General features: G+C 39.6%; 1 protein-coding gene across 1 annotated transcript in view; it reads right to left on the bottom strand.

The window, feature by feature from the left end:
• The window catches only part of WDR36 (WD repeat domain 36), a 410,170-nt gene that overhangs the window by 310,459 nt on the left and 85,049 nt on the right, over positions 1 to 14,662 (bottom strand). The window contains exon 13 of the mRNA XM_053699732.1: positions 269 to 383. Coding sequence (XP_053555707.1) covers positions 269 to 383 — 115 coding nt within the window. The remainder of the gene's footprint in view (positions 1 to 268; positions 384 to 14,662) is intronic.

Raw genomic sequence — 14,662 nt, 5'->3', positions numbered from 1 at the left:
GCATGTCATTTTATCACTATCGACCCTGCAACTCTATGAGAGCTGCTGGTCCAGAGCAGAAACCGCTGATGACCAAAATCAGCAGTGCTTGCAGCACAATCCATCTGTGCGATAAAATTATATGCCCTACGAATGACCAAAAATGATTCTTGCTTATTTAAAAAGGTGTAATTGTCATTTAATGGCTTGCAGGCGCAATATTATTCTTAATTAAAAAAAAAAAAATGCAACAAGAAGAAGCATCCATGCTTCCACTATATTTAGTTACCTCTTTTTTCACCATAGTGACCTCTGTGAATTCCAGACTGAATATTGTACACATCTACATTCCCATGTGAAAGGCCAATAACAGCAAAGTTCCCACAACTAGTGATTTCAACAGCCTGAAAAAAAAACAAAAAATAATCAATGATCAGGTTTCTACATCAAAGTACTAGTCATAACAGGGTAGCTGTGAGCATTGTTAATGGTGCTAACAACATTATAATTATTATTATTATATAGTTACTGTAACTATATTTAAATATATATGAAAACAAAATTATCCTCTCCCCCTCTCCTTTAGCTTATACAGGCTGCAGATTTTCTTTGCTAGCTGAGTAAATAGTATACAGTCTATACATTCTGCTAGAAGTTTGGTTTGTTTTTCTTTTTTTTACTTTTAATAATTTACTTGCTGAGCTGGAATGAGGGCCGCACCTTCATGCGGACTTGGGGGCTGGCTTTGGTTTCTTAAAAGGCTTGGATTTATTCCAACTTGAAGGTTTCCAATTGGAACCAGATTCTTTGGGGGAAGGATTGGCTTTCTGTTCCTTATTCTGTCGAAAATAACGAAAACGATTAGAAGCTTTAGATTTACCCTTAGATCTTTTATCCTGAGGTAAAAAAAAAACTCCATCCCAGTGACAGTTGAAATAATTGAAGCCAACTGAGAACCAAATAAATTGTTACCTTGGAAAGAAAGAGATAGCAAACTAAGATACCATGTCAGCATTCCAATATTTGAGCCACAAAGCTCTTCTAGCTAAAATAGCTAAAGACATAGCTTTAACATCAATATTGATATCAAAAATACCATCACAGATAAAATTATTAGCATGTCGAAGCAAGCAAACAACGCTAGACAAATCAGAATCAGTTTCCTGTTGTGCTAAGCTTTCCAACCAAAAAGTTGATACAGCTGCAACATCAGCCATGGATATAGCAGGCCTAAGAATGTAGCCAGAAAATAAATAAGCTTTCCTTAGATAAAATTCAAGTTTCCTATCTAAAGGGTCCTTAAAAGAAGTATTATCTTCCATAGGAATAGTAGTACGTTTGGCAAGAGTAGAAATAGCCCCATCAACTTTGGGGATTTTTTCCCAAAACTCCAATCTAGCTGCTTGCAAAGGATACAACTTTTTGAACCTAGAAGAAGGAATAAAAGTACCACCAGGCTTATTCCATTCCCTTGAAATCATATCAGAAATAGCATCAGGAACTGGAAAAACCTCTGGAGTAACCACAGGAGAATTTAAACGTTTACTAGTTTTAGTATCAAGGGGACTAGTCTCATCAATATCCAAAGTAATCAACCCCTCTTTTAACAAGGAACGAATATACTCCATCTTAAAGAGGTAAGTAGATTTGTCAGTGTCAATATCTGAGGTAGGATTTTTTGAACGAGATAGATCCTCATTAGAGGAGGATAATTAAGTATGTTGTTGGTCATTTGAAATTTCATCAACCTTATGAGAAGTTTTAAAAGACCTTTTACGTTTATTAGAAGGCGGAATAGCAGACAAAGCCTTCTGAATCACATCAGCAATAAAATCTTTTATATTCACAGGAATATCATGTACATTAGATGTTGAAGGAACAACAGGCATTGTACTAGTACTGATGGATACATTCGCTGCATGTAAAAGCTTATCATGACAACAGTTACATACTACAGCTGGAGATATAATCTCCACTAACTTACAACTGATACACTTAGCTTTGGTAGAACTGTTATCAGGCAGCAGGGTTCCAACAGTGGTTTCTGAGACAGGATCAGATTGAGACATCTTGCAAATGTAAGAGAAAAAAAACCAACAAATAAAGCAAAATTATCAATTTCCTTATATGGTAGTTTGAGGAATGGGAAAAAAATGCAAACAGCATAGCCCTCTGAGCATAAAAAAAGGCAAAATGCATATACGAAGTGGGGTCTAAATAATTCAATTATTTGGCGCCAAGTATGACGCACAACGCAAAATGAAATTTTTTGGCGCTAACAACATCCGGAAATGACGCAACTCGCTTCATGGCAGACGCAACCTTGTGCAAGGAAACCTTGCGTCAAATAAGACGCCGTCAATGAGGAATTTGCGTTACTGAAAGTACCTTTGATCCAAAAAAATTCTCGCGGCAAGAAAGACGCAATAAATATCAGCATTTTGCGACCTCGCAAGCCTAATTTTGCCTGTGAAAATTAATGAAAAAGCAGTCAATTTGAAGAAAAGACTATACCCCAGGTAAGAAAAAAATAACTTCCTAAATATGTTTCCCAATTTTGAAACTGATAGACTGCAAAAGGAAATATACATAAACCTGACTCATGGCAAATATAAGTACAATACATATATTTAAAACTTTATATTAATACATAAAGTGCCAAACCATATCTGAGAGTGTCTTAAGTAATGAACACATACTTACCGAAAGACACCCATCCACATATAGCAGATAGCCAAACCAGTACTGAAACAGTATCAGTAGAGGTAATGGAATATGAGAGTATATCGTCGATCTGAAAAGGGAGGTAGGAGATGAATCTCTACGACCAATAACAGAGAACCTTTGAAAAGGTTTCCTGTGAGGAAAACCATAGAATCAATAGGTGATACTCTCTTCACATCCCTCTGACAAACACTGTTCTCTGAGAGGAATCGGGCTTCAAAATGCTGAGAAGCGCATATCACAGAAGAAAATCAAGCACAAACTTACTTCACCACCTCCATAGGGAGGCAAAGTTTGTAAAACTGAATTGTGGTGTGGTGAGGGAAACTTTGCCCCTCCTGATAGGATTGTATATCCCATACGTCACTAGCTCATGGATTCTTGCCAATTACATGAAAGAAATAAACAAATAAAGAAACAAGCTCTGAGGCTTAAACTTTCATATCTATAAAATCGAAGGGAAAATCACCCCGACCAGAGATCCAGAAGCTTCCATAGGAAGACATCCATATCCACAATTAAAGTCGATATAACTAGGAACAATCCAAGTGACGAAACTCCAAAAGAGTGTTTGCATAAGAACCCTGAGCTCTTAAAACAAAAACTATCCGAAAAGGATTAGAAATGAAAACGGTTAAACGCACCAAAAGGACTTCAAAAGGGTGTTCAAAAGGAACAGGTCCTGCCTGTGTAGAACACAAACCCCCCCATAGAGCTCGGGACTGGGATTCTATAACTATATACAGAGACGATAAAGGAGAGGATCCCCCTCTCCACTCCTCTAATCAAGATAGTTATCGGATAGGGCTGGGCAATATGGGTGAAAAATAAAAATAGCAATTTAAAAAAAAAAAAAAAAAAACGTGATTGCGATTTAATTAAAAATTACTATAACCCCTTCATTTTTCAATAAAACGTTTTTTTAACACTACAGAATCTTACTGTACATGTTTCTCAATGTCCAATACACTCGTGGAGCATAAAAATACAAACCACAAAATAGTTAAAATAAAATTAGCTAGTGCTACCTGTGCTGTGGTTACATAGATAGTATAAAAACATAATTTATGCTTACCTGATAAATTCCTTTCTTCTGTTGTGTGATCAGTCCACGGGTCATCATTACTTCTGGGATATAACTCCTCCCCAACAGGAAATGCAAGAGGATTCACCCAGCAGAGCTGCATATAGCTCCTCCCCTCTACGTCACTCCCAGTCATTCGACCAAGAATCAACGAGAAAGGAGAAACCAAGGGTGAAGTGGTGACTGGAGTATAATTTAAAAAATATTTACCTGCCTTAAAAACAGGGCGGGCCGTGGACTGATCACACAACAGAAGAAAGGAATTTATCAGGTAAGCATAAATTATGTTTTCTTCTGTTATGTGTGATCAGTCCACGGGTCATCATTACTTCTGGGATACCAATACCAAAGCAAAAGTACACGGATGACGGGAGGGATAGGCAGGCTCATTATACAGAAGGAACCACTGCCTGAAGAACCTTTCTCCCAAAAATAGCCTCCGAAGAAGCAAAAGTGTCAAATTTGTAAAATTTGGAAAAAGTATGAAGCGAAGACCAAGTTGCAGCCTTGCAAATCTGTTCAACAGAGGCCTCATTCTTAAAGGCCCAAGTGGAAGCCACAGCTCTAGTAGAATGAGCTGTAATTCTTTCAGGAGGCTGCTGTCCAGCAGTCTCATAGGCTAAACGAATTATGCTACGAAGCCAGAAGGAGAGAGAGGTAGCCGAAGCCTTATGACCTCTCCTCTGACCAGAGTACACGACAAACAGGGAAGACGTTTGTCGAAAATCCTTAGTTGCCTGCAAGTAGAACTTGAGGGCACGAACTACATCCAGATTGTGTAGAAGACGTTCCTTCTTTGAAGAGGGATTCGGGCACAGGGAAGGAACCACGATCTCTTGATTAATGTTCCTGTTAGTTACTACCTTAGGTAAGAACCCAGGTTTAGTACGCAGAACTACCTTATCTGAATGAAAAATCAAATAAGGAGAATCACAATGTAAAGCTGATAACTCAGAGACTCTCCGAGCCGAAGAAATAGCCATTAAAAATAACACTTTCCAAGATAACAACTTTATATCAATGGAATGAAGGGGTTCAAACGGAACTCCTTGTAGAACGTTAAGAACAAGGTTTAAACTCCATGGCGGAGCAACAGTTTTAAACACAGGCTTGATCCTAGCTAAAGCCTGACAAAAGGCCTGGACGTCTGGATTTTCTGACAGACGCCTGTGTAACAAGATGGACAGAGCTGAGATCTGTCCCTTTAATGAGCTAGCCGATAAACCCTTTTCTAAACCTTCTTGTAGAAAAGACAATATCCTAGGAATCCTAACCTTACTCCAGGAGTAACCTTTGGATTCGCACCAGTATAGGTATTTACGCCATATCTTATGGTAAATCCTTCTGGTAACAGGCTTCCTAGCCTGTATCAGGGTATCAATAACCGACTCAGAAAACCCACGTTTTGATAAAATCAAGCGTTCAATTTCCAAGCAGTCAGCTTCAGAAAAGTTAGATTTTGATGTTTGAATGGACCCTGTATCAGAAGGTCCTGTCTTAGAGGTAGAGACCAAGGCGGACAGGATGACATGTCCACTAGATCTGCATACCAAGTCCTGCGTGGCCATGCAGGCGCTATTAGAATCACTGATGCTCTCTCCTGTTTGATTTTGGCAATCAATCGAGGAAGCAGCGGGAAGGGTGGAAACACATAAGCCATCCCGAAGTTCCAAGGTGCTGTCAAAGCATCTATCAGAACCGCTCCCGGATCCCTGGATCTGGACCCGTAGCGAGGAAGTTTGGCGTTCTGGCGAGACGCCATGAGATCTATCTCTGGTTTGCCCCAACGTCGAAGTATTTGGGCAAAGACCTCCGGATAAAGTTCCCACTCCCCCGGATGAAAAGTCTGGCGACTCAAGAAATCCGCCTCCCAGTTCTCCACTCCCGGGATGTGGATTGCTGACAGGTGGCAAGAGTGAGACTCTGCCCAGCGAATTATCCTTGATACTTCCATCATTGCTAGGGAGCTTCTTGTCCCTCCCTGATGGTTTATGTAAGCTACAGTCGTGATGTTGTCCGACTGAAACCTGATGAACCCCCGAGTTTTTAACTGGGGCCAAGCCAGAAGGGCATTGAGAACTGCTCTCAATTCCAGAATGTTTATTGGCAGGAGACTTTCCTCCTGACTCCATTGTCCCTGAGCCTTCAGAGAATTCCAGACAGCGCCCCAACCTAGTAGGCTGGCGTCTGTTACAATTGTCCAGTCCGGCCTGCTGAATGGCATCCCCCTGGACAGGTGTGGCCGAGAAAGCCACCATAGAAGAGAGTTTCTGGTCTCTTGATCCAGATTCAGAGTAGGGGACAAGTCTGAGTAATCCCCATTCCACTGACTCAGCATGCACAATTGCAGCGGTCTGAGATGTAGACGTGCAAAGGGTACTATGTCCATTGCTGCTACCATTAAGCCGATCACCTCCATGCATTGAGCTACTGACGGGAGTTGAATGGAATGAAGGACACGGCATGCATTTAGAAGCTTTGTTAATCTGTCTTCTGTCAGATAAATCTTCATTTCTACAGAATCTATAAGAGTCCCCAAGAATGGAACTCTTGTGAGAGGAAAGAGAGAACTCTTCTTTTCGTTCACTTTCCATCCATGCGACCTTAGAAATGCCAGAACTAACTCTGTATGAGACTTGGCAGTTTGAAAGCTTGAAGCTTGTATCAGAATGTCGTCTAGGTACGGAGCTACCGAAATTCCTCGCGGTCTTAGTACCGCCAGAAGGGCACCCAGAACCTTTGTGAAGATTCTTGGAGCCGTAGCCAATCCGAATGGAAGAGCTACAAACTGGTAATGCCTGTCTAAGAAGGCAAACCTTAGATACCGGTAATGATCTTTGTGAATCGGTATGTGAAGGTAAGCATCCTTTAAATCCACTGTGGTCATGTACTGACCCTTTTGGATCATGGGTAAGATTGTCCGAATAGTTTCCATTTTGAACGATGGAACTCTTAGGAATTTGTTTAGGATCTTTAAATCCAAGATTGGCCTGAAAGTTCCCTCTTTTTTGGGAACCACAAACAGGTTTGAGTAAAACCCTTGTCCTTGTTCCGACCGCGGAACCGGATGGATCACTCCCATTAATAACAGATCTTGTACACAGCGTAGAAACGCTTCTTTCTTTATCTGGTTTGTTGACAACCTTGACAGATGAAATCTCCCTCTTGGGGGAGAGAATTTGAAGTCTAGAAGGTATCCCTGAGATATGATCTCTAGCGCCCAGGGATCCTGAACATCTCTTGCCCAAGCCTGGACGAAGAGAGAAAGTCTGCCCCCCACTAGATCCGGTCCCGGATCGGGGGCCCTCGGTTCATGCTGTCTTTGGGGCAGCAGCAGGTTTCCTGGCCTGCTTGCCCTTGTTCCAGGACTGGTTAGGTTTCCAGCCTTGTCTGTAACGAGCAACAGCTCCTTCCTGTTTTGGTGCAGTGGAAGTTGGTGCTGCTCCTGCTTTGAAATTCCGAAAGGGACGAAAATTAGACTGTCTAGCCTTAGCTTTGGCTTTGTCTTGAGGCAGGGCGTGGCCCTTACCTCCTGTAATGTCAGCGATAATTTCTTTCAAACCGGGCCCAAATAAAGTTTGCCCCTTGAAAGGTATATTAAGTAATTTGGACTTAGAAGTCACATCAGCTGACCAGTATTTTAACCACAGCGCCCTACGTGCCTGAATGGCGAATCCTGAGTTCTTAGCCGTAAGTTTGGTTAAATGTACTACGGCCTCCGAAATGAATGAATTAGCTAGTTTAAGGACTCTAAGCCTGTCCGTAATGTCGTCCAGCGTAGCTGAACTAAGGTTCTCTTCCAGAGACTCAATCCAAAATGCTGCCGCAGCCGTAATCGGCGCGATGCATGCAAGGGGTTGCAATATAAAACCTTGTTGAACAAACATTTTCTTAAGGTAACCCTCTAATTTTTTATCCATTGGATCTGAAAAAGCACAGCTATCCTCCACCGGGATAGTGGTACGCTTAGCTAAAGTAGAAACTGCTCCCTCCACCTTAGGGACCGTTTGCCATAAGTCCCGTGTGGTGGCGTCTATTGGAAACATCTTTCTAAATATTGGAGGGGGTGAGAACGGCACACCGGGTCTATCCCACTCCTTAGTAACAATTTCAGTTAGTCTCTTAGGTATAGGAAAAACGTCAGTACTCGCCGGTACCGCAAAGTATTTATCCAACCTACACAATTTCTCTGGTATTGAAACAGTGTTACAATCATTAAGAGCCGCTAAAACCTCCCCTAGTAATACACGGAGGTTCTCTACTTTAAATTTAAAATTTGAAATATCTGAATCCAATCTGTTTGGATCAGAACCGTCACCCACAGAATGAAGCTCTCCGTCCTCATGCTCTGCAAGCTGTGACGCAGTATCAGACATAGCCCTAGTATTATCAGCGCACTCTGTTCTCACCCCAGAGTGATCACGCTTGCCTCTTAGTTCTGGTAATTTAGCCAAAACTTCGGTCATAACAGTAGCCATATCTTGTAATGTTATCTGTAATGGCCGCCCAGATGTACTAGGCGCCACAATATCACGCACCTCCCGGGCGGGAGATGCAGGTACTGACACGTGAGGCGAGTTAGTCGGCATAACTCTCCCCTCGCTGTTTGGTGAAATTTGTTCAATTTGTACAGATTGGCTTTTATTTAAAGTAGCATCAATACAGTTAGTACATAAATTTCTATTGGGCTCCACCTTGGCATTGGAACAAATGACACAGGTATCTTCCTCTGAATCAGACATGTTTAACACACTAGCAATAAACTTGCAACTTGGTTAATTCAATCTTATTTAACAAAAACGTACTGTGCCTCAAAGAAGCACTAAACGATTAAATGACAGTTGAAATAATGAACTGAAAAAAACAGTTATAGCATCAATCCTTAAAAAACAACACAACTTTTAGCAAAGGTTTGTTCCCATTAGTAAAGTAACAATAATTAAATTTAAAGCATAAAAATTACAGAGCAACGTTTTTTAATCACATTCAATATATAAGTCTCACAGCTCTGCTGAGAGAATCTACCTCCCTCCAAAGAAGTTTGAAGACCCCTGAGTTCTGTTAGAGATGAACCGGATCATGCAGGAAATACAAGAGTAACTGACTGGAAATTTTTGATGCGTAGCAAAGAGCGCCAAAAACGGCCCCTCCCCCTCACACACAGCAGTGAGAGAGAAACGAAACTGTCACAATTAAAACAAGCAACTGCCAAGTGGAAAAATAATGCCCAAACATTTATTCACTCAGTACCTCAGAAAATGCAAACGATTCTACTTCCAGCAAAAACGTTTAACATAATAAATACCTATTAAAAAGGTTTAATGTACTTTTAACAGAGTAATTCCAGTGAAATACCATCCCCAGAATACTGAAGTACAGTATACATACATGTCATTATAACGGTATGGCAGGATTTTCTCATCAATTCCATTCAGAAAATAAAAACTGCTACATACCTCAATGCAGATTCATCTGCCCGCTGTCCCCTGATCTGAAGCTTTTACCTCCCTCAGATGGCCGAGAAACAGCAATATGATCTTAACTACTCCGGTTAAAATCATAGTAAAAACTCTGGTAGATTCTTCTTCAACTCTGCCAGAGAGGCAATAACACGCTCCGGTGCTATTGTAAAATAACAAACTTTTGATTGAAGTTATAAAAACTAAGTATAATCACCATAGTCCTCTCACACATCCTATCTAGTCGTTGGGTGCAAGAGAATGACTGGGAGTGACGTAGAGGGGAGGAGCTATATGCAGCTCTGCTGGGTGAATCCTCTTGCATTTCCTGTTGGGGAGGAGTTATATCCCAGAAGTAATGATGACCCGTGGACTGATCACACATAACAGAAGAAATCCCTTTATTTAACAGTACACTACAGAATCTTACTGTACATGTTTCTCAATGTCCAATGCACTCCTGGAGCATAAAAATACAAACCACAAAAGAAGTTAAAAAAAAAAAAAAAAAAGTCAGTAAGGCACTATAAAGTATTTGTACAATACTCACTTTATTGTTCACAACTTTGAGCTGTCCCACCGCCACACCACTGCTTGACCACCCCCACACTACTCCCAGATGACTCCCACACACTCTTCAATCTCTTCCAAAATGGCCGTTTCGCGGGCATTCTCAGGGCCGCCCACTGGTCTGCCACTCATCCTCCCTCTCCGCCTCAGTTTTCAGGACAATCTGAGGATTTTTTTTTTTTTTAAATAGCGTACTCTCGCGGTTTTAAAACTGCTGCGATTAATCACGGTTTAAAACCGCATCCGCGATTAATTGTGCAGTCCTAATATCGGATATAGAGGACTGAGAGCCACCTGACAGATCAGGACTGGGGACCTCTAACATCACCAAAATCTCTCTAAGAAGTAAACGCAGGCGTGCCACTCTAAGTCTAAATGCCAAATCCTCCTCAGTCGGGGGAATCAAATCAGGCGATTCCGACCCTGAAGGTTCTACCTCTGAAGCCTCAGAGGAAACTGCAATCCCAGGTGACAGATCAGGCACAATCGTCAGTTTGCACGATGGCCCATTTGTATGAGCGCACGGATTAACCATTCGATTGCCTGAAGGAGGAAGAGGCAAACTCGCTAAAGCCATAGAGATGGCCATGCGAAAAAAACATAATTTATGTAAGAACTTACCTGATAAATTCATTTCTTTCATATTAGCAAGAGTCCATGAGCTAGTAACGTATGGGATATACATTCCTACCAGGAGGGGCAAAGTTTCCCAAACCTTAAAATGCCTATAAATACACCCCTCACCACACCCACAATTCAGTTTAACGAATAGCCAAGAAGTGGGGTGATAAGAAAGGAGCGAAAGCATAAAAAAAAATAAGGAATTGGAATAATTGTGCTTTATACAAAAAAATCATCACCACAAAAAGGGTGGGCCTCATGGACTCTTGCTAATATGAAAGAAATGAATTCATCAGGTAAGTTCTTACATAAATTATGTTTTCTTTCATGTAATTAGCAAGAGTCCATGAGCTAGTGACGTATGGGATAATGACTACCCAAGATGTGGATCTTTCCACGCAAGAGTCACTAGAGAGGGAGGGATAAAATAAAGACAGCCAATTCCGCTGAAAAAATTAATCCACTACCCAAATCAAAAGTTTCAATTTTTATAATGAAAAAAACTGAAATATAAGCAGAAAAATCAAACTGAAACAGCTGCCTGAAGTACTTTTCTACCAAAAACTGCTTCTGAAGAAGAGAAAACATCAAAATGGTAGAATTTAGTAAAAGTATGCAAAGAAGACCAAGTCATTGCTTTGCAAATCTGATCAACAGAAGCTTCATTCTTAAAAGTCCAGGAAGTAGAAACTGACCTAGTAGAATGAGCCATAATCCTCAGAGGCGGGGATTAAACCGACTCCAAATAAGCATGATGAATCAAAAGCTTAACCAAGAAGCCAAAGAAAAGGCAGAAGCCTTCTGACCTTTCCTAAAACCAGAAAAGATAACAAATAGACTAGAAGTCTGTCTGAAAACTGAGTAGCTTCAACATAATATTTCAAAACTCTTACCACATCCAAAGAATTTAAGAATCTAACCAAAGAAATCTTAGGATTAGGACACAAGGAAGGGACAATAATTCCTCCACTAATGTTGTTAGAGTTCACAACTTTAGGTAAAAATTGAAATGAGGACAGCAAAAACCACCTTATCCTGATGAAAAATCAGAAAAAGGAGATTCACAAGAAAGAACAGATAATTCAAAAACTGTTCTAGCTGAAGAGATGTCTAAAAAGAACAATACTTTCCATGAAAGTAATTAAATGTCCAAAGAAAGCATATGCTCAAATAGAAGAGTCTGAAAAGCCTTCAGAACCAAAATAAGACTCCAAGGAGGAGAAATTGGCTTAAATGACAGGCTTGATACGAACCAAAGCCTGAACAAAACAATGAATATCAGAAAGATTTAGCAATTCTTACTGTGAAACAGCACAGAAAAGCAGAGATTTGTCCTTTCAAGGAACATGCAGACAAAACCTTATGAAGAAACTATAAAATCCTAGGAATTCTAAAAGAAAGAGAATTCATAAGATGTAAATCTTCCAAACTCGATAATAAATCCTACTAGACACAGATTTATGAGCCTGCAACATAGTATTAATCACTGAGTCAGAGAAACTTCTGTGACTAAGTACCAAGCGTTAAATTTTCATACCATCAAATTAATAGTTTGAATTCCTGATTAAAAAAATGAATGTTAAGATATAAGGTCTGGCCTTAATGGAAGTAACCAAGATTGGCAACTGGACATCCGAACAAGAACCATATACCAAAACCTGTGTGGCCATGCTGGAGCCACCAGCCACACCAAAGATAGGTCTCTGATGATTTAGAAAATCACTCTAAAAAGAAGAACCAGAGATGAAAAAATATAGGCAGATTGAAAATTCCAAGGAAGTGTTAATGCATACACTACTTCCGCCTGAAGATCCCAGAACCTGAATAGGCCCCTGGGAAGTTCCTTGTCTAGATGAGATGCCATCAGATCTATTTCTGGAAGCCCTCACATCTGAAAAATGAAAAACATATCTGGGTAAAGAGACCATTCTCCCGGATGTAAAGCTTGATTAACAGAGATAATCCCCTTCCCAGTTGTCTATACCTGGGAAAAAGACCACAGAAATTAGATAGGAGCTGGATTTAGTCCAAGCAAATATCCGAGATACTTCTGTCACAGCCTAAAGACTGATAGTCCCACCCTGATGATTGACTAACGCCACAGTTGTGACATTGTCTGTCTGAAAAAAACGTCTCTTCTTCAAAAAGAAACCAAACTGAAGAACTCTGAGAATGCACGGAGTTCCAAAATATCAAATGGTAATCTCGCCTCCTGAGATTTCCAAACCCCTTGTGCTGACAGAGATCCTCAGAAAGCCTCCCAACCTAAAAGACTCACATCTGTAAAGATCATGGTCCAGGTTGAAAGAACCGAAGAGACCTGTAGAACTAAATGATGGTCATCTTAACCACCGAATCAAAGATAGTTAAACATTAGGATTCAAAAAGATATAAAAAGTGATATCCTAGAATCCCTGCACCATTATTCAGCATAAAAAACTGGAAAGGTTTCCTATGAAATGAGCAAAGGGAATCGAATCCAATGCTGCAGCCATGAAACCTATAACTTCCATGCATATATAGCAAATTGAAGGAAATAATAGAGACTGAAGGTTCCGACAAACGGAAACCAATAAACTTGTCACTTGTCTGTTAGAGACAAAAACATTGACACAATCTATCTGGAAACCTAAAAAAGGTGACCCTTGTGTGAGAAATCAAGGAGCTTTTGATAAAAAGATCCTCTAATCATGTCTTGAAGAAACAACAAAGTTGAATCGTATGAGATTCCACAGAACGAAAAAGACTGAGCCAGTACCACGATACCGTCCAAAAAAGGAACACTGAGAACCTTGAAAAGATTCTTAGAGCTGTCGCTAGACCAGAAGGAAAAGCAAAAAATTGATAATGCTTGTCAAAAAAAAGAGAATCTCAGAAAATAAAAATAATCTGAATGAAAACAGAAAATGAAGCTATGCATCTATTGTATCTATTGTAAACAAATAATGCCATCACTGACCAAAAAGGCAGAATAGACCATATAAACACCATTCTAAAAGATGGTACACTTATATGACAATTCAAAAAGATTTTCTATCTTTGGAACAATGAATAGTCTTGAATAAAACCCCAAAACCCAGTTCCTAAAATGAAACTGGAAAAAATACCCCAGAAAACTCCAGGTCTGAGACACACTTCAGGAAAGTGATAGTCTTACTGGAATAGCTGGAATATGATAGAGAAAAAAAGACTTCTCACAGACGGTTTTACTCTGAAACTTATTCTGTACCCAAAGTTTAAGAAGTTTGGACCGAATAGAACCAAACAAATTTAAAAAAAGTCTTAACCTGCCCCTTACCAGCCAAGCTGGAATAAGAATCACACCTACATGCAAATTAAGGGAGCTGACTTTAAACTTTTAAAAGGCTTAATTGAATTTAGAACAAAAAACTTCCAATTATAAACATGTTACTTGGGGAAGAATTCAGGATTCCGTTCCTTAGTAAGAACAGAAAACTAATATAAGCTTAAAGTTTTAGTCTTAGAACTCAATCTTGAAGCCCAGAGTAACAGTAACAGTTAAATAATTGAATCCAATTATGAACCAAATAATTGAATATCTTGGAAAAAAAGAAATATGGATTTTAGAAATCAAATTAGCATTCCAAGATTGAAATCACAAAGTTCTTCTAGCTAAAATAGCTTAAGACATAGATTAAACCTCATTTGCGAAATATTTTAATAAAATGACAACACAAATGAAATTATTAGCATGTTAAACAAGTTAAAGGATCAGACAACACACTGGACTTGCATAATCAACAAATGCAAGATAACAAGACAATGCAATAGCACTTAGTCTGAACTTCAAAAAAGTAGAAGATTTTGTCCTTTTAACAATGCTAAAACAAATCATAATCCGATACTTGATCTTAAAGTATCCAACCAGAAAGATGCAGCAATTGCAACATCAGCCAAATAAATTACAGGTCTAAGAAAAGCACCTGAAAATAATTTTCCTTAAATAAGATACGACCATCTGAAGGAAAAAAATAAATACTATTTGCTATAAGAATAATAGTATATTTAACAGGAGTAGAGATAGCCCCATTAACTTGGGGAATCTTTCCTCAAAACTGAAAACTAACTGCCGGCAAAGAATACAATTTAAAAACCTTAAAGAAGGACTAAAAGAAAATTCTCAGCCTATTCCATTCCCTAGTATCAGGAACTGGAAAAAACCCTCTGAAGAAACCACAGAAGATAAACAAGCAGAATTTAAATG

This window comes from Bombina bombina, chromosome 2 (assembly GCF_027579735.1).
Source record: "Bombina bombina isolate aBomBom1 chromosome 2, aBomBom1.pri, whole genome shotgun sequence".
Lineage (NCBI taxonomy): Eukaryota > Metazoa > Chordata > Amphibia > Anura > Bombinatoridae > Bombina > Bombina bombina.
The sequence above is the reverse complement of the archived record's forward strand: the minus strand, read 5'-3'. Positions and strand labels throughout refer to the sequence as shown.